Source organism: Ciona intestinalis, chromosome 12 (assembly GCF_000224145.3).
Source record: "Ciona intestinalis chromosome 12, KH, whole genome shotgun sequence".
Lineage (NCBI taxonomy): Eukaryota > Metazoa > Chordata > Ascidiacea > Phlebobranchia > Cionidae > Ciona > Ciona intestinalis.
Window position 1 is genome coordinate 2,814,828 of NC_020177.2, and position 19,571 is coordinate 2,834,398.

Genomic DNA, 19,571 nt, shown 5'->3' on the forward strand with positions numbered 1-19,571 from the left:
ACACTTGGAAACTGTGTGCAATAATTGCTAATGTCTGGGTATCGAACTTCTGGAAAAGTTTCAACATCTTGGTGACCTTGGATAATTTGTCGAGTCGACTGTTTGTCTGTCTATAGCTATCTATTTCAAGGACTTTATTCATTAAGCCGTATACATGCACGGTGCATGCATATATACGTCTCTGTGGTCTGTAGTCTACCATGTATGTATCACGCGTTATAAAATACGTCAATCTTCCATTACCATTCGTATAGGCAACCTAAGAAACATTACTTCTTTTAAATATCTTAATTAATGCTAATCTATTTTAATTACGGGTATTTAACTCAACTTTTCGGTATATAAAATTTCCTTTTCGAACTTTTATAAAAAAAGTCGTACTACACGTGGCTTCTCATTACAGCCAGGCTCTCTTGTTCAATAGATTACAGTTGTACAGTAATTATCATGTTTTTTATGTGTATGGTTATTACTATTATACAGTAGGGAAGGGGATGGTACACATAATATCAAAATGTCCCGATCATGTTTTAAACAACAATTAACAATGGTTTATTGGAGTTGAGGATACGGTTTTATAAATATTGTTTAAATTATTGCCGACGGTTTTTGATCGTCCTTCAGCACAATAAAGTTAGACTACTGATTGAATGTTTGAGACAGCAAAATTGGCCAATCGGCACAATTTAACATGAACTTTTGACATTGGTTTTCTCAAGACAGGAAAACAAACACTTGAGTTATAATAGGAATTAATAAGTAGTTTGCGATTACAATGCAATATCTCAAGCCGAATTTAACTTCTTTACGTCACATGAGGCCACACACTTAAAAATAAACTGTAATGCAAACACTTGGAAACTGTGTGCAATAATTGCTAATGTCTGGGTATCGAACTTCTGGAAAAGTTTCAACATCTTGGTGACCTTGGATAATTTGTCGAGTCGACTGTTTGTCTGTCTATAGCTATCTATTTCAAGGACTTTATTCATTAAGCCGTATACATGCACGGTGCATGCATATATACGTCTCTGTGGTCTGTATCTAACATGTATGTATCACGCGTTATAAAATACGTCAATCTTCCATTACCATTCGTATAGGCAACCTAAGAAACATTACTTTTATTAAAAAATACCAATTATTGCTAATTTATTTTAATTACAAAAACGCTACCAGATGACCGTCTAATGGTGGCAACTTTATTTACGGTTATATAACTCACCTTTTCGGTATATAAATAAAAGTTTTTTTTCTCATACTTATTTAAAAAAATCGTACTATACGTGACCTCTCATTACAGCCAGGCTCTCTTGTTCAAAGGTAACAGTTGTACAGTAATTATCTTTTTTTATGTGTATGGTTATTATTAATATAAAGTAGGGGGAGGGGATGGGGCACATAATATCAAAATATTCCGATCAGGTTTTAAACAACAATTAACAATGGTCTATTAGAGACGTGAGGATACGGTTTTACAGTTCAAATAGAGTCAATTCTTGCCAACGGTTTTCGATTGACCTTGAGCAAAACAAAGTTTGACTACTGGTGCCATGTTTGTGACAGCAAAATTGTCAAGTCGACTTAATTTGGCATGAACGTTTGACATAGGTTTTCTCCAGACAGGAAAACAAACAAATGAGTCATAAGAGCTATTAATTAGTAGCCTTATCTAGATAACCAAACATTATAAAGCAATTAATTGCTTTGCACAAACTGCATATATCACATAACGGGATTAGGCAGCTAAAGGCTTATCACTTGGAATCCGTAGCCTGCGAACTAGGCTGCAGCATTGTAGTAAAACTATATGTACAGAGTCCGTACTTAATAAAATTAAGTCTAGAGACCGTAATTAGGCCCAAACAACATTAAACTACATAAAAATCAGCTAATCGTTTTTGCTTCTCTATTGTTAAGGTTAGAGTAAATTTGAAACCATGAAACTTCTTCTGTTAATTGTTTTCTGCGGGCTAGCTTACGGCCAGGAAGAAAATGGATGCGGTAAGCTTAGAGATTTTTTCGTAATTTACTAAAAATTAGTTGCACTTAATAATCGGTTTCCTTTGCATTTCATTTCAGCTGCTCCGGGATACTTTCAAGCTAGATTGAGATCGGTAAGTTTTTAATAATATATGGTAATGGGGGTAAAATGAAACACCGTTAGCACCAAAATTCCATGTTTCGGTTGGGAAATATGAAATGGTATATGTTAACGACATCCACCTTAACCCACAGTACTATATTATCGGAGCAATGATCTACATTAACGTCTTTTGCAATCGTGATTGACTTTTGTATCCTATAATGGTAGCGAGGTCGCGGGGTATACAGAACAGCCGTTTATAATTACTGTGGTTTCCCTGCCACGCAAGGGTAAATATTTTAAAACCATTCATTCATTTATAATTACAGTTTGATCACGAAAACGAATTCTTTCGTGATGGTAAATTTTCATATGATGCTTATGAACAAAGGGAGCGAATGGTAGAAGTTTTTTCAGAAGACGCGACTCGGCCCCAACGCGACGAACTCATTCTGCACAAAGAGGTCCGAAACCATAACTCTGATATAAGTTTATAGACATATTCACTACAGTGAAATAATAATGATGTGGTGCTACGAAAACGTAAAGGCAAAAATAAAGGCCAACCGATTATTTAATAAAAGATATATATTTTGCTTAATTGAACATATCTGTTTGTTATCGTAAACTTTTTCGGGGTTTATCGGAACCAAACTAAGACATATTTGTAACGTTGTGAATATACTTTGTGTGTTTACTGGAAGTTGTTAAAACAGGCTTACGGTTAAAATCTATTCACATTTATTGTGGCATGTGAAATATATAGTTTAGGGGTAAGACGGACTTCGTAACGTAAATACATTATATCCCATTCTTCCCTTTCGGGAAATGCTCGTAATATTGTTATTATATCATATAAAAACTATTAATCTACAGAAAAAACGTTATGTGGTTGACTTGAAAACTGGTGAATGCGACGTGACAGCCATTGATTATGATTTCCATGCTATAGAGGTTCACGAACCAGCTCAATTCATCGGTTTTTCCACTGTTGGTTCACTTGATGAACCAGATATGGGTATGATGCTTGCCTCGTGGCACCACCACCACCACGAAGAAGGAGAGAAACTTGAAGGTAGTTTATGCTAGAAAAACAAATAAACCATTTCTAAGAGCGTTTGTATTTATGTCATACAGTATAGGGTGGGGTAAGATAGAACGTTTTTATAACACGGGTTCCACATTCTATTCAAGATGTGTCTGCTTGTGAGTTAACACGTATAACTTTGTGGACAATTGGTTTGGGATGTAAGACTGACAGTGTAAACGATCTAGCATGGCCAGTGCATGGCCAGTGGGTTGAAGCATTTTTCGCTAAAGTGTCCTGCGCAGAAACACTTACTTCAAGACACACTGCCTTTACAACTGCCTAAAACACTTACTTCAAGGCACAATGATAGCACTGACAAGCGCTAACCGTAGTGCCGGTGTTATACATACTGAAAATATTAATCTTCCTTTATTTTATTTTAACTTACAGGCAACTGGACTCAAACTTTCACCAGATACGAATGCATCCCTGTTACTGAAGTTTTCTCCGGCGAGACGGTCGATGATCATCAAACAATTCACTTCCATAAAACGTAATGAATAAATATAACTTTATCCTGGCGGTAAAACGCCAGTCATTATAACACAGGTGTTCTGATTCATACATATCTCTGCTCGCTTACGAGTTTCAATTTGAGTAAATTTGTGAGCAATTGTGTTTTTGAGTATGGCTGACAATTTGGACAACTCATTAGTGACAACTGGTTTAGAGGAGTTGTCGTTAAGTGCCTTGCTCCCAAAAATGTACATCTCCATTGTCAGATACTCCTAGCTTAACGTATCCTATTTATTTGTAGATACTTCGACGTGACAGTTGGACTAGACAGCCCCGATGTGTTCGATGTACCACAGGCATGCATTTCTTAAAAATTGCTGTTGATAAAGCGCATACCATAATGATTTTTTTAATTATGTCTTTTTAATTCTTTCTGTTGTTTAGTTAACACTCTTACATCGAAACCAATATTATAAACTATTAAAATGAAAATGCGCAAGTTAATTTGAATTACTAATGTTGGCACCATTCAATATACAGCAATAACGTAGAAAGAGCATTAGCTTGAAATAACAAGCAAACACAAATTTGACGGTTGAAATCAAAGGCCCATAAAGTTATATAATAAGCCACATATGTTGTTTAGGGCCATTATCTTATGCCACTTACTTTATCCCCGGAAAACGGGAAGATAAATAGGTTTACAATTTAAAACACGGTAAAGAAGTTATACAATGTATATTTACGCATCTCTTGAGAAATTTTCTTATAATGAACCGTGCGCGTTCATTATACCTAGGCTCTCTTGTTTAATGTTTCTTGACATAGTTTCACATTTTGTGAGAGATTTGAGAAATGTGAGGGAAATATTGAACACAAACCGCACATTTAATTAAAATGAAATCATTATTGGTTTATGAGAAACATTTTGCAATAAAAAAGGCAATATGAAAATCCAAATATTTAAATGACTATTTTCATTCAAATTCTATATAAAAATTTGACGTTTTAACATATTTGTGCATACAGATGCAGTCGGATATAACAGTGGCCCCCATAATTCGTCGACTGTCAAAATGGCGACTGAAGAACGGTCAAAACGGCGATTTGTATTTGATCAAGCTAAGCCCAACTTAGTAAAGGGGTTAATCAATATTATGCTAATTATTTTAATACGTGCCCACTTTTTGAAAAGAAAAATAAAACAGCATGTTATGTTGAATCGCTGGAAATACGATATGATGGTTTTCAGGCGATGCATCGCCACAACTGTATATAGTCGACCGTGGGAAAAACATAGAGTGTTTATGAATAAATATCTTAAAACTTTTCACACATTTCGTCATAGCCTTCGGGCCAATTTAATTGGCCTGGGAATTTTTTTGCGTGCTTTGGCCGTGCGCATTTTACAACTAAAACATTTAGGTGTTAACAGTTGCAAAAGTAAGTCACAGAAAAATGAAAGCGATATTAATTCTTATTCTCGGTGTTGTTCTGGTGGCCTCTCAGCAACAATGCAGATATGTATGCGAAGATACAGTGCCATGTAACAACAACAACCATAGACACAAAGGGGACAAAGGAGAGACAGGATTTCCCGGAAAAGCTGGACCTAGGGGTGAAAGGGGACCACAGGGGGTCGGACTTCCACAAACATTATCGGAAAATTTAACATCAAGACTTACAGGTTCGTTAATGTCATTGTAAAGTGGGACAAGTAGATGATACATATACTTTATACAGAGCTGGAACTTAAAGTCGAAACATTGCTTCTACCTGTTTCGTGCGCGATGACATCACAAGTCGGGTATCAAATGATGAGGTCACGGCAAATGAAGTATTGCGACGGGGGGTGGGAGGTGACGTATTACAATAACTGGTCATCCGAAACGCGTTCATAATTTCTTTGTGTGGGCCCTCTCCAATATATGATACAAATATTTTTACAGGTTTTTCAGCGCAGATATGATGGCAGTGAAGACTTTCAGCGGAACTGGGAAGATTACAAAGTTGGGTTCGGAAATAATTCTGAAGAATTCTGGTTAGGTAGTTGGCGTGGAATGAATAGTAGGGTGGGGGAAGATGGGACACCATTTCATTCTATCTTCCTGGCCCATTTGGTAGTAAACAAATAGCAAACAAAGAATTTTAAAGCCGTATCCTCACAACTCCATCAGGCCGTTGTTAAATGTTTAAAACACGATCAGGATGTTTAAATATATTGTGATAAAGGTATCCCATCTTACCCCACGGTACTATATAGCAATAATAATTCAATAGCTATATCTATGCTTAGATGTTTTGTGTTTGCAACTATTATTTTTTTTTTTTGTAAAATAGGGGTAAATATGGAACGTTTCACGATTTTGCGTGTTACGATTTAGGTCTCGAGGCATTGCATCAAATGACGCGGCGCAGTGGGTGCAGACTAAGAGTTGATATATGGGACTATAGCGAAGATCACGCGTTCGCAGAATACAGGTATATATACAATTGAAGGTTTTCGTATAATAGCTATTAAACGTACAAAACAAAAGTAAGCGTTAATAACTTAATTTCTGCATTTTTAAGTTAAAAAGAAGACGTTACGAAAAATAATTGAAACAAAAGTATGTAGTAGGGTGGGGGGAGACGAAACACCTTTAGCACATAATATCTAAATATCCTGATCGTGTTTTAAGTAATTAACAACGGTCTATTGGAGTCGTGGGGATACGGTTTTGTAATTTTTTTAGTGTTCTTAATTTACTGACAAATGGAACGAGAAAATAGAATGAAAATTGCTCCGTCTTATTCCCCACCATATATTATTACTATTGCATTAATTTAGTGAGTTTTCAATCGGAGACGAAGCCAGTTTGTATCATTTATATATCGATGGCTACAGTGGGACAGCGGGCGACAGCATGACATATCATAACAACGTGCCATTCTCTACCATTGACCGTGATAATGATTCGTAAGTATTTTTCTGCTTTTTTATTTGTATAAAACATACGGTTCGGAAATGGTTATTTTCTTTGGATATATAGTAGAATGGGAAAAGATGGGACACCTTTTCATTCTATTTTATCGACCGGTAGTAAACAAAGGACATTCCAAGAAATATAAAACCGTATCCTCAGGACTCCCATAAACCGTTGTTAATTGTTTAAAACACGTTCAGAATATTTAAATATTATGTGCTTTAAGTGTCCCATCTTACCTCAAAGTATTATACAACAAAAAAATCTTTTCATCCAAAATACACTTTACAGTATATTCAGAAAACAACTTTTTTTTACATTGCAAAATAATGAAGATATATTTAATATTTTTATGATATCGACAAAGGCATGCTAGAAGATGTACAATTGATACACATGGACCATCTGGAGGGTGGTGGTTTAAGAATTGCTATCGTGCTCGATTGAATGCAGAGTGGGGTCGCTCCAGTGCAAATTGGCATAACAATGTTTGGTATGGGTGGAAAGGCAGCTCAACTGCATTGAAAGCTACTCTTATGAAGATAAGATGCGACTAACGGAAGTTACTACTGGCTTTAACCCATAGACATTATGTATTATATTTGTGGCAGTAAATGCGCATATTAAAAATGCTTGAAGAAATAAAATTGTGTATATTAAGGTGGGAAAAGATGGGACACTTTTTCCTCCTATTTTCTCGTTCCACTAGGAAATAAACAAAAAAGAGTAAAAAAACTAAAAACCGTAACCTCGCGACTTCCATAGACCGTTGTTAATTGTTCAAAACACGATTAGGATATTTTAATATTAGCTGCTAAAGTTGGCCCGTCTCCCCCTTATATATATAAGTTATACTAGTGGCTTTAACGCGCATATTAAAATGCTTAAGAAAATAAAAATACGTATATACATTATTTTGCCGATTTATATGCACTTTCACACAATGAGAGTCGACTTGCCAGCGTGGGACTGGCAATTCCTTTCATCCAACAGTAAGCATATAGAAATTGTTATGCAGTGCCGTCAAACCGTAGCATTGTTTATATCATACAAGGACTCGCACCATAGACATGATATACGGATTCCGATCTTTTAACGTATTATTTTTGAGAACGTAAGTGGAGTAATTAACGCGTGTCTGTTAATTTTAGAACGTGCTCATTCATTATAGCTACGCTTTCTTGTTTTATGTTTCTTGAGATAGTTTCACATTTCCCAAACTGTCGCTAACAGGAAACATACTGACTGAAGCATTTTAATCCTTAACTGTCGAGTACATGTGTTCAATGTTTAATCAAGCGCTTATACACATAACACATCAGCAATGTGAGAGAAATACAACACAAACCAAACATGTAATTAAAAGGAAATCGTTATGGTTTATAAGGTGAACATTTTGCAATCAAACACGCAATATGAAAATCGTCCAATTATCTAAATGGCTATTTGTATTCAGGTAGTGTAACGTTCTAGGTCGGCAAACAATGCCATCATTTTTATTTTTCATGTTCTGTTGCCAAAACTGGTCTTACATATAAAACTATAGGATGAACTATTGTTGCAACTGATATTACCAACAGAGCAAGGTTGATAGCAGTGAAGTCCCCGCCGTATATATTTGTAACCGCTAAAAAGAGTGGATATTGCAGAAGTGCGATAATAGAACCGAATGTAACGGTAATGCTATATACCTTTCCAAAGTGTTCACTTGGAAACGTTGTAAGCAAAAAGGCCGCATTGCCTCCATACAAAAATGACCGAAATACAACTTGCAAGAGAAAACTCAAATACTGTAAACGCAAAACGGGTACTAAGACCATTATGGAGAACAGAATAGCTATAACACTGCTTAGGCCAGTATAAATGGCAACAGATTTCCTAGTAGCTGATTCAACAGTAAATTTACGGGAGAGTTTTTTGATACGAAAGTCAGTGAGAATACCTCCTATCGGAGATACTAAAATGCCGCACAACTGGATAACACCAAATGAGTTTAAATAGGAGCTGGTTTCATTTCGATTTCCGTGACCAACTTGCACTAACCAAGGCATAATTGTCCCATAAAAGAATTGATTGCGTAACTGCAGAACGCCTAAATGAAAGCAGTTTAATATAAAACTTACACTCAATAAGCAGGACTTTAGACTCACAGTATTCTTCGGTGCTTCGTCTATAAGTTTTTCATATAGCATAACTTTTTCTTGAGTAACTACTTGCTGTTTGTTTGAGCAGCATTGTATACCGTACTGGAAACCATCTGGTACAGTAGATGGTATATGCATTCGCGGCATAAGAAACAAGAATCGTGCGACCATCAACAAACCACAGACAGCCGCGAAGTACATAATATAACAGAAGGCAATGCCACTGTCGTAAGAAATTTTCATCAAAGCGAAAGTTAATGCAGAAGAATCGAACGCGCCGTTCAAAACGGCGATCATCAAAACCCGATTTTTTGGGAATAAATTAGAAACAGGAACGTTCGACATGAGAACAGGAAAAACTGAGATCCCGACAAATATCATAGCGAGAAATACAGCCAAAGATTCCTTTCTGGTCGTGACCGCCATGAGTAACCACCCGGCAATGTATAAAGAAACTCCACAAAATCGAAACGCCGAAGTACCAAGTTTATCAAAAATATAACCCCAAACAAACATAAGGGCCGAAATGAAAGCGGACAGCGTGAAAACTAAAGTTAGCATTTTCTCTTGCTCTTTACATACCACTCCTGCATGCCCTTGTAATCCTGACGAAATGGTATTGTTGGCATAACCGACGAAATCCCTACAGAACAAATTAAAGAACCCTTCTTTTTCCAGCATATAACTCATGGAGCCCCATCCGTAAATTATCCCGCTAAAACATAATGTTTCAATTACGGCAGTGAATAGAGACAGCCAGTTCTTTATTTCTTTCATTCTAACTTCTGTTACAATTTTCGTGAGTAATTTCTTATGACATAATCTACTTTGTGTATCAGGAAACCTTGGGACTTGAATCACTGTCGTGGTAATACGGACGAGTTCTATCTTCTAGCTTAGCCGACTTTCACAAACTAAATGCAAGCAGAAATACCCAGTTTATTAAAGACTGATTCTATTTCGATTACTGCGCTATTTAGGCGAATACAAATGACGACTGACGTTCCTATGACACCACAACAAAAAAATTTATTCCCATTACACCACAACAAAAAAGGCGATAATTACAATGTAGACCGTGACAATGGGAACCCTGATTAATGTAACTACTCTATGGCATCATTTTAGATGTTCCACAATAGTCTCGTCGTCCGCTTTTGTTTTTCTATTTAACCTTTTTGTAAATATAACCTCTAAATGAAGTGGGTACCTGGCAGCTTAAACGTTCCCGACTACAAGGTTATAGATTGACTACATTCGAAAGATACAACGCTTTTAAAAAATGACAATCCTCCGAAAAATATTCACCCACAAAGTTACACACATGGTAACTCATCGGCTGGTACGAGGTGTATGTACACCCGTGTTATAACGACTGTCGTTTTCCGGCCACGCGAGGATAAAGTAAGTTACATTCATTCATTTATTTATTCATTCATTTAAGTTTAAGTTTGTGGTTTTTGGCCTTGCATTCTTGCGTCTTCCATTGTCTCAGGAAGGGGAAGCCCCTTTGTTTCCGGGAGAAAACACATGTCGACGACGGAGAAAAACAAAATGGCTGTCATTATGACGTAAGGTAGCGATTGATGAACAACTGTCCCTAAAAATGACATCATAAAATAAATGGCTTGAAAATATAGTGTCATATGATGTGGTTTTTAATTGTTATATGCACTATCTGATAACATATATATATAGTAGAGTGGGGGAAGATGAGACATCTTTTCATTCTGTTTTCTCGTCCCGTTTCGCAGTACACAAAAACATTCGAAGAATTATAAAACAGTTTCCTTACAACTCCCATAGACCGTTGTTAATTGTTTAAAACACGATCGGGATATTTGGATATTATGTTCTAAAAGTCTCCCATCTTCTCCCACCCTACTATATATATAACACTATATGCGGAATTTGAGACTTATATGGTATCTTATTATACAGCTAAATTCCCACGTTAATCTTTTTAACAATTAACAGCACTTTTTAGAGTCTCGGTGGTACGGTTATATGATTCTGTAAATACTATTTGTTTTTACTGCAAAGTGGAACGAGAAAACGGAATGAAAACACGTCCCATATTGTCTCATATACTATATAGTAAGATGGGGAAGATGGGACACCTTTATTACATAATATCCAAGTAACCTGACCTTGTTTTAAATATTCAACAACGGTCTATGGGAGTAGTAAGCATACAGTTTTATAATTCATTGACTGTTCTTTGTTTACTACCAAATGCGACGAGAAAAAAAGAATCAAAATGTGTCCCATCTTCCACCACACTACTATATATACAGTTAAAAACGTAAATCAAAATTTGTTATTTTCCAAACACATAAAACAATCTGCATTAGCGATTCTGAACTTTACTTTATCGTAATGGATCTTGAATAAAAGAAAAGATTTCTTACCTAAGAACAAAATATATGGAACCAAGATGGAGCCAAATCTCGCTATGAAGGAACAAGCACCGTAAGCCTGGTTTCTCATCATTGTAGGAAATAAATCGCCAGTGAATATAAACAACACAGTGTAACAAACTGTCGCGAGTAATTTGCCCAGCATTGCACAAGCCACACTTGCTAATACGTGTACTACGAAAAGAAATAAAAATGAAATATCCATAATATTTGTAAAATTACAAAACTGCAAAAAGAATCGATTTTTTTAATATTTATAAAATGACATAACTACAAAAAGAACTGAAAATGAATTCTTTATAGTGTTTATAAAATAACAAAACTGCAAAAAAAAACTAAAATCAATTCCCCATAATATTTACAAAATAACAAAAATTAATATTTATCTGTTCGATACCGATATCAAAAGATTATATATAGTAGAGTGGGGTAAGATAGGACACCTTTTCGTTCTATTTTCTTATCCCATATGGTAGTAAACAAAGAACATCCAAAGAATTATAAAACCATATCCTCACGACTCCCATAGACCGCTGTTAATTGTTTAAAACACGATCTGGATACTTTGATATTATGTGCTAAAATGTGTCCCATCTTTCCCCACCCTATTATAACACTTAATAACATACACGAACATTTTTATGGACTATTATATTCTTACCTTGCTGCATTAGTGGTACTGCTCCCATGCACATAACTGTTAAAGTTGCGAAGAATATGAAACAACGTTTGCACCCAAACTTCTTAATTGCTATGTAACAAATATATGGGATGGGAATTCAACAGCCGCCGTTAAGAAACTATTCATGTACCGATTGTTTCCAAGATTGTTTGTGTTGAATGTTAGGCCGTAAAACGCCATGTCGACAGAGAACCTGTAGAAAAAAGCAACCATATAGTAGTTTGGCTAAGATAGGACTATTTTCATTTTCTTTTCTCGCGGTTGTGAACAAAGTATATTTAGAGAATTGTATAACCGCTGCGTTACGCCTGTAAGAAAAACGTTGTATATGTTTAAAACACGACCAGGAAATACGGGATTTACGTGCTAACGCGGTATTTTTATAGGCCGCAGTAGGAAAATGCATGTTTTGGAATAGAACTGTTGAACTAAATTGTACGTTATTTACCTCACACTCACACCTGCATTTTTCAAAGTTTTTTACACAGTTTTTTTTACACATTTTCAGAAACGTTACAGATAAGTGAAAGCGGGCACGAGGTGTAAAGTTCATTTTTTTGCTTCGTTAAGTGATACACTAAACTAGACATAGGGTAATGTATAACTGGTATAGACCACAAACCAAGCGTAACTGAGAATGAAGGTTCGTCGTCGAATAAAACCAACTTTAAATAAATCAAGATAATTGTAAGACTTCCGTTTTTTATCTGTGTCTTCTGTGGTCAACTGGTTTCTTTCCTGTAAAGCTGGTGTTTAAATGTCTGGTTCCCTAATATGAATTAAAAATTGCACAAAGTGTGTCTGGTGATGGATGTACCTGCGTTTTAACTTAACAGAATGTAAATGAATTTAACTAAATTGTCCTCGTGTGCTTTTACACCGGTGTTCTGTTTCATATACACTGTGTCTGCTTTCGAGGTAAATACCTTGATATCTATAATGGTACAGGAGCGAATATGTGGCGTGCATAACGTCTAGTAGAGTGGGGGAAGATGGGTCACCTTTTATTCTAATTTGACCCATTTGTTAGTAAACAAAAAGCATTTTAAGAATTATAAAACCGTACCCTTGACCGTTGTTATTCCATAGACCTTTGTTAGATGTTTAAAACACGATCAGGATATTTGAATATAAGGTGTAAATGTGTCCCGTATTCCCCCACCCTACTATATAACCCATTTCCTTACTTCGAGGCTGTCTTGATGATTTTCCTCACAAAGTTTCTCTCCGTTTATTCTTCTAATTTTGGCTTGTACTTTTTCTACTTCACCGTGGTTGCCGGTTTGGTGAAGCCACTTCAGCGTTTCGTATATGAAACTGAAAACAACACATAAGTTACTTACTATACCTACCTCAAACCAAAAAGTATAATGGGTTCAAGGCTCGTCCCTGCTACCGTTGTGGGCGTATATTTCTATGTGTATAAGACACTTAACGGCAATTTCTGATCACTAATGGATTGTCAAATTAAATTGTGAATAATACAGAAAAAACAATCACACACAAAGTTACATACATGGCAACTCGTAAGCAGGCACGAGGTGTATGAAACAGAACACCAGTGTTATAACGAATACCGTTCCCCAACCATGCGAGGATTATGCAAGGTACATTCATTCATTGGAACACAAATTGGTTAGCTTACATGAAAACGGGAACAGAAACAACGAACAAAGAAACACCAGTCGACATTATCATCCATCTCCAATTAGGTAGCAGCATAGCCATTGGTGCAACCAGAGTTCCTGACAGTGACTCGCTAACAATTGCTAATATTCCAACAGCTCTACGATAGGAGTTAGGTACGATTTCGTTAACTGAAAATTTGAATTTAAAATGCAGTCAAGAAGTGTTCTCAAAAATTTTAATTAAAAATTCTGAATTTAAAAGCAGTAGACTCGAGTTTTAGGCAAAAGGCAACAAAAGATTGTGGAAAATAAAACAGATATTTATAATCGTTTGGTCAAAAAAAGGTGGCGTTATAACACGGGTGTTCTGTTTCATACACCTCGTGCCTGCTTACGAGTTACCACGTATGTAACTTTGTGAGTGGTTGTTTTTCGGATACCACAAGCCAGAAACATCCTAGCCTATAGGTTATAAGAGACAGGCTGTTAATCATTGTGTTATTTTTCTTTTAAACAGTCGCTTTTACAACTTTTGCGACTTTAATGTCTAAATATAGTAGGGCGGGAGGAGGCGGAACGCCTTTAATATCCTAATCGTGTTTTTAACAATTAACAGCGGCCTATGAAAGTCGTAAGGATACTGTTTTATAAATCGTTGAACGTACTTTGTTTAGTACCAAATGGGACGAGCATTAAGGAATAAAAAGGTGTCCTATCTTTCCCCACTCTACAACTACATGTAATAAACTTACCTATTACTATTCCTGTCATTCCTCGTACAATCATACCAGCGCCCGTGAGAAACATGAACACATACATTGTAGCAAGTATTGGGGATAAGGACATCGCAAGAAGGCTGCTTGCTTCGAGGAATATGGCGGACAGATAGACTGGTCGTCTTCCGAATCTAAAAACGCAAAAGTTAAGCATATCACCATACGTTTCGAATTATGGGTACGCATTGGTGAAGCGTATAGTATAGTAGAGGTTGGGGGGGGGAGATGGGACACCTGTTTATTCAATTTTCTCGTCTCATTTGGTCGTAAACAAAGAATATTCAGATAAGTAAAAAGCCGTATCTTTACGACTCCCGTAGACCGTTGTTTATGGTTTAAAACAGGATCAGGATATTCGGATATTATGTGCTAAAGGTGACCCCCCGACCCTGCTATATAAAAAAATACCATTTTGTTTTGTTTGTTGGTTGAATGACAATTCGTATTGTTGTTAGTTAAGTTTAAGTTGTGTTTCTACTCATTATTTGTGGTCTTTTGTGTTTTCTTATAGGAGGGTGGGAAAAATGGGGCACCTTTAGCACATAATATCCAAATATCCTGATCGTATTTTAAACAATTATACTAACGGTCTATGAGAGTCGTGAAGATACGGTTCTATATTTATTTTAATGTTATTTGTTTAGTGCCAAATGAGACGATAAAGGAGAATAAAAAGGTGTCTCATCTTTCCCTACCCTACTATATTATTTGTAGACCTGTTAGTTAGCGTTCCTCATAACTGTTAATCACGCACGACTTGTTTCCCACACTTGTTTTAACGTTTCCGCGTGTTCCTTGCCGTTAGTCTAATTGCTGCATGTCGCGCGTTTTCCTCCTTCGAGTTTTGATGTATCAAGAATTTCAGTTGTACTGTGTTGGCGAATGGTTGTATTATTGTTCTGTTGGCTAAAGGTTATATTATAGTGAACCATTGCGAGTCGTTAAGTAATATTGGGTCGAGCTGTCGTTGTACAAAGGTGTTGTTTAACGGTTAAGTCTATATTTTAATGAATTTCGTTTTGATACTGTTTTTATTAGGTTACATGTTTTTATAGTTAGTCTTATTCATTGAAGCTTATAACATACTACAGCAGTAAGGTGCTGTGATTTGCCGTCAGCATCAGCATTCCGGACCAAATGTAACTTATTTTTCTCTTGTGGCGGGGCAATGACAGTCTTTAACACGGGTGTGTGATTTATAAAAACTATGTGTCAGACAGATGCGTATATTGCTGTAACAGTCGAAAAGCGGATCATGTTACATTGCACATGCTCACTGCTAAAGAATCATGTCCTAAAAATGGCCCCGCTTTAGATATTTTGAGGCCGGTCACGTGTGTGTGCGCCGAAGCTTACACGAGTGCCATTTCCTACCGTTATCTGCGCATAAATATTGCATCCACGTTCATTCGCGCACTTATTTTACCGCTCGCAATAGAACGTTATGCAGTCGCTACATTGGTGACCCAACGTGGTATTTATACGACATAGTACAACCGCCACAAAACATGTTGGTTCATTATTTAGTCACTACATATTTTAGTTTATGTATTTTGTTATATAGTGCTGCGGGAGCGCACTTACAAGATGACAAATTAAAAAAGTATTATTTTTTATTTGTTCCCCCTAAAAAAGAACCCAAGCCATTATAGGTTTCACAGCATGTAGAATTAAAAGATGGGAAATCTTGAAAAGTTTTGGGAGAAAATCGGAAATCTTTATTTATCTCTTCGTATAGAACATACGTTTATATTACAGTAGGTTGGGTCAAGATAGGACACCTTTGGCACATAATATACAAATATCCTTTTCGTATTTTGAACAACCAACAGCATATGGGAGTCGTGAGGGTACAGTTTTATAATTCTTTGATTGCTCTTTGTTTGCTACCAAAGGAAGCAAAAAAATAGTAAGAAAATGTGCCCCATCTTTCCCCACCCTACTATATATTAATATATGTTTATATGCAGCTGTGTTAACATACCGATCAGACAATGTCCCACCGGCAATGGAGCCAACCATAAACCCAAACATTTGAATTGAAATCAGCATAGGTGATAGCCATGCATCTCCACAAACCAACGAAAACTGTAGAAAGGTATACAGTATACTATGGGGTAAGATGGCATAGCAATAAGACCTAAATCCTCTATATCTTGATCGTGTTTTAAACAATTAACAACGTTCTTTTAGAGTCGCCATGATAAGGCTATATATAGTTCTGTACATATTATTGGTCAAATACCAAATGGGACGAGAAAAGAGAATGAAAACGTGTTTCATCTTACAACACCCTACTAGAAGTGGTAAATAGAAATATTTTTAAAATGCAACAATTCTGTGTCAAATCCCGTGTCCCTACGTCGCTATTACGCATGCGCAGAGGGTGGGAACAAATGTTATGCGCAATCAGCATTTAAAACTGAAGTTTCCAGTTCACCGTAAAGTAAATAAGATATAGTAGGGTGGGGGAGATGGTGGACCTTTTCATTCCATTTTGTTGTCACATTTGGTACTATACAAAAAACAATCAAAGAATAATAAAACCGTATCCGCACGACTTCCATAGACTGTTGTTATTAATTTTTTAAATTACGATAAGGATATTTTGATATTATCTGCTAAAAGTGTCCCGTTTTCCCCCACTCTACTATATACGACGTAACCACTCTACAGCTATAATGTGCAGCTTATACGTGGTATGGTGTCATGTCTCACTTCTGTGCTAATGGATTCTACAGCACTGGGTTTCAAAAAACGCCAGCTTTCACAACGAGTGGCGTTATTGTCTTCTAAATCACTTGAATTGTAACTCGAGTCGTTGTGCAAATAACACTGTCTCGGAATTGGTTCAATAGCATCTAAATCCAGACTAAGAAATACGAAATGTTAGTGCCAGCAATTAGATCAAAACTGTGTTTATTTTTAGTAGGATTGGGGAAGATGGGACACCTTCGGCAGATAATATCCAAATATCTTGATCGTGTTTTAAACAATAACAACGGAAGTCGTGAGGATACGGCTTTATATTTTTTTAATGTTCTTTATTTACTAGCAAATGGAACGAGAAAATAGAATAAAAAGGTGTCCCATCTTCCCCAACTTACTATATAATAAAATATATTTTAAATACCATCGTCAGTCTCATATTCAAATATAATTCAAACATAATCTAACCTTGTATCTGTGGCGTTTTCGTCGGTATTTTGCAAGCAATGATATCCAGGCACATACGTCAGAAACACGTTTTCATAAAGAGGGGACACGCCAATAACTGCTGTAAGACAGAGTAGAGAAATTGCGAGTTTGTAATAAGTTCCACATGTGCTTGATCTTTGCTCGTCGTCCATCTTTATGTTATTTCTATGTAACTATACAGAAATCTATTTTAAGCCTAAGCCTGGTTCGATACGACGTTTTTTGGGGGGGGGTCGTTCTCGTCTAACTAGTCGCCGATTTATTCGATTTTGGTTTTTAGTTGCAAAAGTTTAGTCGGTAGATTTTGACCGGCTAAAGGTGGCTGTACACGCAGTATCCGGAATTCGTCCGTTTTGTCTGTTTTGTCCAGATTTCGCTGCCGCATGCGGAATTGGACATGCGAATTCACACGCCGGATACTGTGTACAGCCACCTTAACTTCTGTGAAGCACAGAAACTTAGTCGGCCGTCTAGAAAAAAACGACCAACTTAAGTCCGAGACGAGAATACCACCTCTTGTGTAGCGGTTAACTTTTACTTAATGCATTAAGCTTGTCTATTAAACGTATATGGACTATATCACCTGGTGAAAAATTGTAGGCAGATAAGCTCATTAATGCTGGGCTGTTTTTACTGTTTTCTGTAGCTTATTGTCGTTTGTCTAATAAGAGTTGTAGACCTAGCGTTATGAAATGGTTACTGTTCTTCTGTAGTCATTATTGCTGTTTAGCTGGAGTGCGAAATATGTAAGGCGAGAATGGAGCGAACCGCGTAGCGGCTCTGCGACTATTAGCTGCTGTTGAGATTGGTGCTAGCCAGAAACTTTACTGTACCCCCAAAACTAGCACGAGGTGTATGAAACATAATACCCCTGTTAAAACGACTGTCTTTTTTCTGCCCCCTGCTCTAACCGCGATAAACCGTCACTATGGTTGCGTGTGTTTGACAGGTCTGTATATCGTGTTTGATCACTGCAGACTTGTTTGCATAACTAAACGTGTAAACAGCATGGTGTATGGTTTCTATACGCTTGATTCCTGTGCTGTAGGCTATTATCGACTTATAGTCTTAACTACCTTACGTCTGACTGTCGTACTTGTAGTACAGTCTCCAGTGTATTAGCTGTACTGCAGTTAAGCGTTATACACTCTATTTTTAGTATAAAGCTATATTTGAATAAATGAATGAATGTAACTTCCTTTATCCTCGTGTCGCCGGAAAACGACAGTCGTTATAACACGGGTGTTTTGTTTAATATATACCTCGTGCCAGCTTACGAGTAACCAAGCATGTTACTTGCTTTTGTACAGACAAAATCGCTACTTGTGCAAGCATCTGGTCTTCTCGTTTTAATTACTACTAATGAATGCATGAGTGACATATTAATCCTCGCCTGGCGGGGCAAATAACATCGTTATAACACCAAGGTGATCCTAGAATACAGATATTCTAGCGGCCATTTTCGATACCTTCTACTGGTACCACTAACCTAAAATTTGGACACTGTACTAACTAAACCCCAGCGGTACCGATTCTAAAATGAAAAATTTAAAATTCGAAAAAATATTAATTATGAATATTAATATTCGTCATAAAAACATATTTATAGAATTTTCTCCCGATCCAGCTTCGAATATGTTATAGCGCTAAGTGATACCTAAAATGGGGTGTCACATTTCATTTACATTGTGCCAGCTTATGAGCTAGCATGTAATGAGTTTACATTCATGAAACATTATCCATAAGTGACCACTGAGAAAATACGTGATTTCTGTCAAAATTTTTATTGAAATGATTAAAATTTCATACATTTGAACATTAAAAAATACGCGAAAAATACAACCAACCTTAAAACACGATTTTAAAAATACACAAAAACTAGGGCTACTTGCAATATAAAATTAACTACGTGAAGTAAAATTATTGCATTAGTTGATTTTCGCTTCTTATATGGAGATACCTATATTACTGCTAAGTGCATTAAACATGCATATTATGTTGTTGCCTGATTGAAACGAAATTGCAAGATTTTAAACGGATAATTATTGGGGTAAGACGGGATACCGGTAGCATCTAAAAGCCTATATTTTCTGATCGTGTTTTTAACAAGTAACAGCGTTTTTAC

General features: G+C 36.4%; 4 protein-coding genes across 8 annotated transcripts; 2 read left to right on the top strand and 2 right to left on the bottom strand.

Annotated features, from left to right (window-relative positions):
• The first annotated feature begins 1,905 nt into the window (after nt 1-1,905).
• Nucleotides 1,906-4,136, top strand: LOC100186300. Its single transcript, XM_002129012.4, has 6 exons — nt 1,906-2,004; nt 2,083-2,117; nt 2,416-2,550; nt 2,963-3,161; nt 3,567-3,669; nt 3,934-4,136. The coding sequence occupies exons 1-6, from the start codon at nt 1,941-1,943 to the stop codon at nt 4,001-4,003; spliced, it is 606 nt and encodes a 201-aa protein (XP_002129048.1). The 5' UTR covers nt 1,906-1,940; the 3' UTR covers nt 4,004-4,136.
• A 313-nt stretch (nt 4,137-4,449) lies between these two features.
• On the top strand, nt 4,450-7,435 carry LOC100178407 (ficolin-2-like). The gene is made up of 6 exons (XM_002128851.4): nt 4,450-5,319; nt 5,376-5,491; nt 5,582-5,678; nt 6,017-6,113; nt 6,463-6,591; nt 6,966-7,435. Exons 1-6 carry the CDS (start codon nt 5,091-5,093, stop codon nt 7,153-7,155), a joined length of 858 nt encoding a protein of 285 aa, XP_002128887.1. The 5' UTR covers nt 4,450-5,090; the 3' UTR covers nt 7,156-7,435.
• Nucleotides 7,436-7,870: 435 nt separating this feature from the next.
• On the bottom strand, nt 7,871-10,055 carry LOC108950020 (solute carrier family 43 member 3). The gene is made up of 2 exons (XM_018814549.2): nt 8,749-10,055; nt 7,871-8,690 (listed from the first exon to the last, which is right to left on the bottom strand). Exons 1-2 carry the CDS (start codon nt 9,517-9,519, stop codon nt 8,637-8,639), a joined length of 825 nt encoding a protein of 274 aa, XP_018670094.1. The 5' UTR covers nt 9,520-10,055; the 3' UTR covers nt 7,871-8,636.
• A 1,174-nt stretch (nt 10,056-11,229) lies between these two features.
• LOC113474726 (solute carrier family 22 member 6-A-like) lies at nt 11,230-18,937 on the bottom strand. Of its 5 annotated transcripts, XM_026836974.1 has the most exons (9): nt 17,426-18,937; nt 16,967-17,120; nt 16,233-16,336; nt 14,225-14,379; nt 13,490-13,661; nt 13,032-13,161; nt 12,467-12,582; nt 11,824-12,037; nt 11,230-11,336 (listed from the first exon to the last, which is right to left on the bottom strand). In XM_026836974.1, exons 1-8 carry the CDS (start codon nt 17,596-17,598, stop codon nt 11,914-11,916), a joined length of 1,128 nt encoding a protein of 375 aa, XP_026692775.1. In that variant the 5' UTR covers nt 17,599-18,937; the 3' UTR covers nt 11,230-11,336; nt 11,824-11,913. The 5 variants fall into 5 exon arrangements, with proteins under 5 accessions (XP_026692775.1, XP_026692777.1, XP_026692778.1 ...); XM_026836976.1 differs by lacking the exon at nt 16,233-16,336 and having other exon boundaries at nt 13,490-13,630; XM_026836977.1 differs by lacking the exon at nt 12,467-12,582.
• Between the last annotated feature and the right edge of the window lie 634 nt (nt 18,938-19,571).

Bases quoted from the DNA above. Each gene is read 5' to 3' on its own strand.
- LOC100178407 (XM_002128851.4), top strand. From the start codon at position 5,091: ATGAAAGCGATATTAATTCTTATTCTCGGTGTTGTTCTGGTGGCCTCT. The intron at 5,492-5,581 runs GTGACGTATTAC...ATATTTTTACAG, and splicing joins ATTGCGACGGGGGGTGGGAG to GTTTTTCAGCGCAGATATGA. The intron at 6,592-6,965 runs GTAAGTATTTTT...ATATCGACAAAG, and splicing joins ATTGACCGTGATAATGATTC to GCATGCTAGAAGATGTACAA.
- LOC100186300 (XM_002129012.4), top strand. From the start codon at position 1,941: ATGAAACTTCTTCTGTTAATTGTTTTCTGCGGGCTAGCTTACGGCCAG. The intron at 2,551-2,962 runs GTCCGAAACCAT...ATTAATCTACAG, and splicing joins AACTCATTCTGCACAAAGAG to AAAAAACGTTATGTGGTTGA. The intron at 3,162-3,566 runs GTAGTTTATGCT...TTTAACTTACAG, and splicing joins AGAAGGAGAGAAACTTGAAG to GCAACTGGACTCAAACTTTC.
- LOC113474726 (XM_026836974.1), bottom strand. From the start codon at position 17,598: ATGGACGACGAGCAAAGATCAAGCACATGTGGAACTTATTACAAACTC. The intron at 14,380-16,232 runs GTATGTTAACAC...TTGCGTTTTTAG, and splicing joins GGTGGGACATTGTCTGATCG to ATTCGGAAGACGACCAGTCT. The intron at 13,662-14,224 runs GTAAGTTTATTA...TCAAATTTTCAG, and splicing joins AATGACAGGAATAGTAATAG to TTAACGAAATCGTACCTAAC.
- LOC108950020 (XM_018814549.2), bottom strand. From the start codon at position 9,519: ATGAAAGAAATAAAGAACTGGCTGTCTCTATTCACTGCCGTAATTGAA. The intron at 8,691-8,748 runs GTGAGTCTAAAG...GCTTTCATTTAG, and splicing joins ACGAAGCACCGAAGAATACT to GCGTTCTGCAGTTACGCAAT.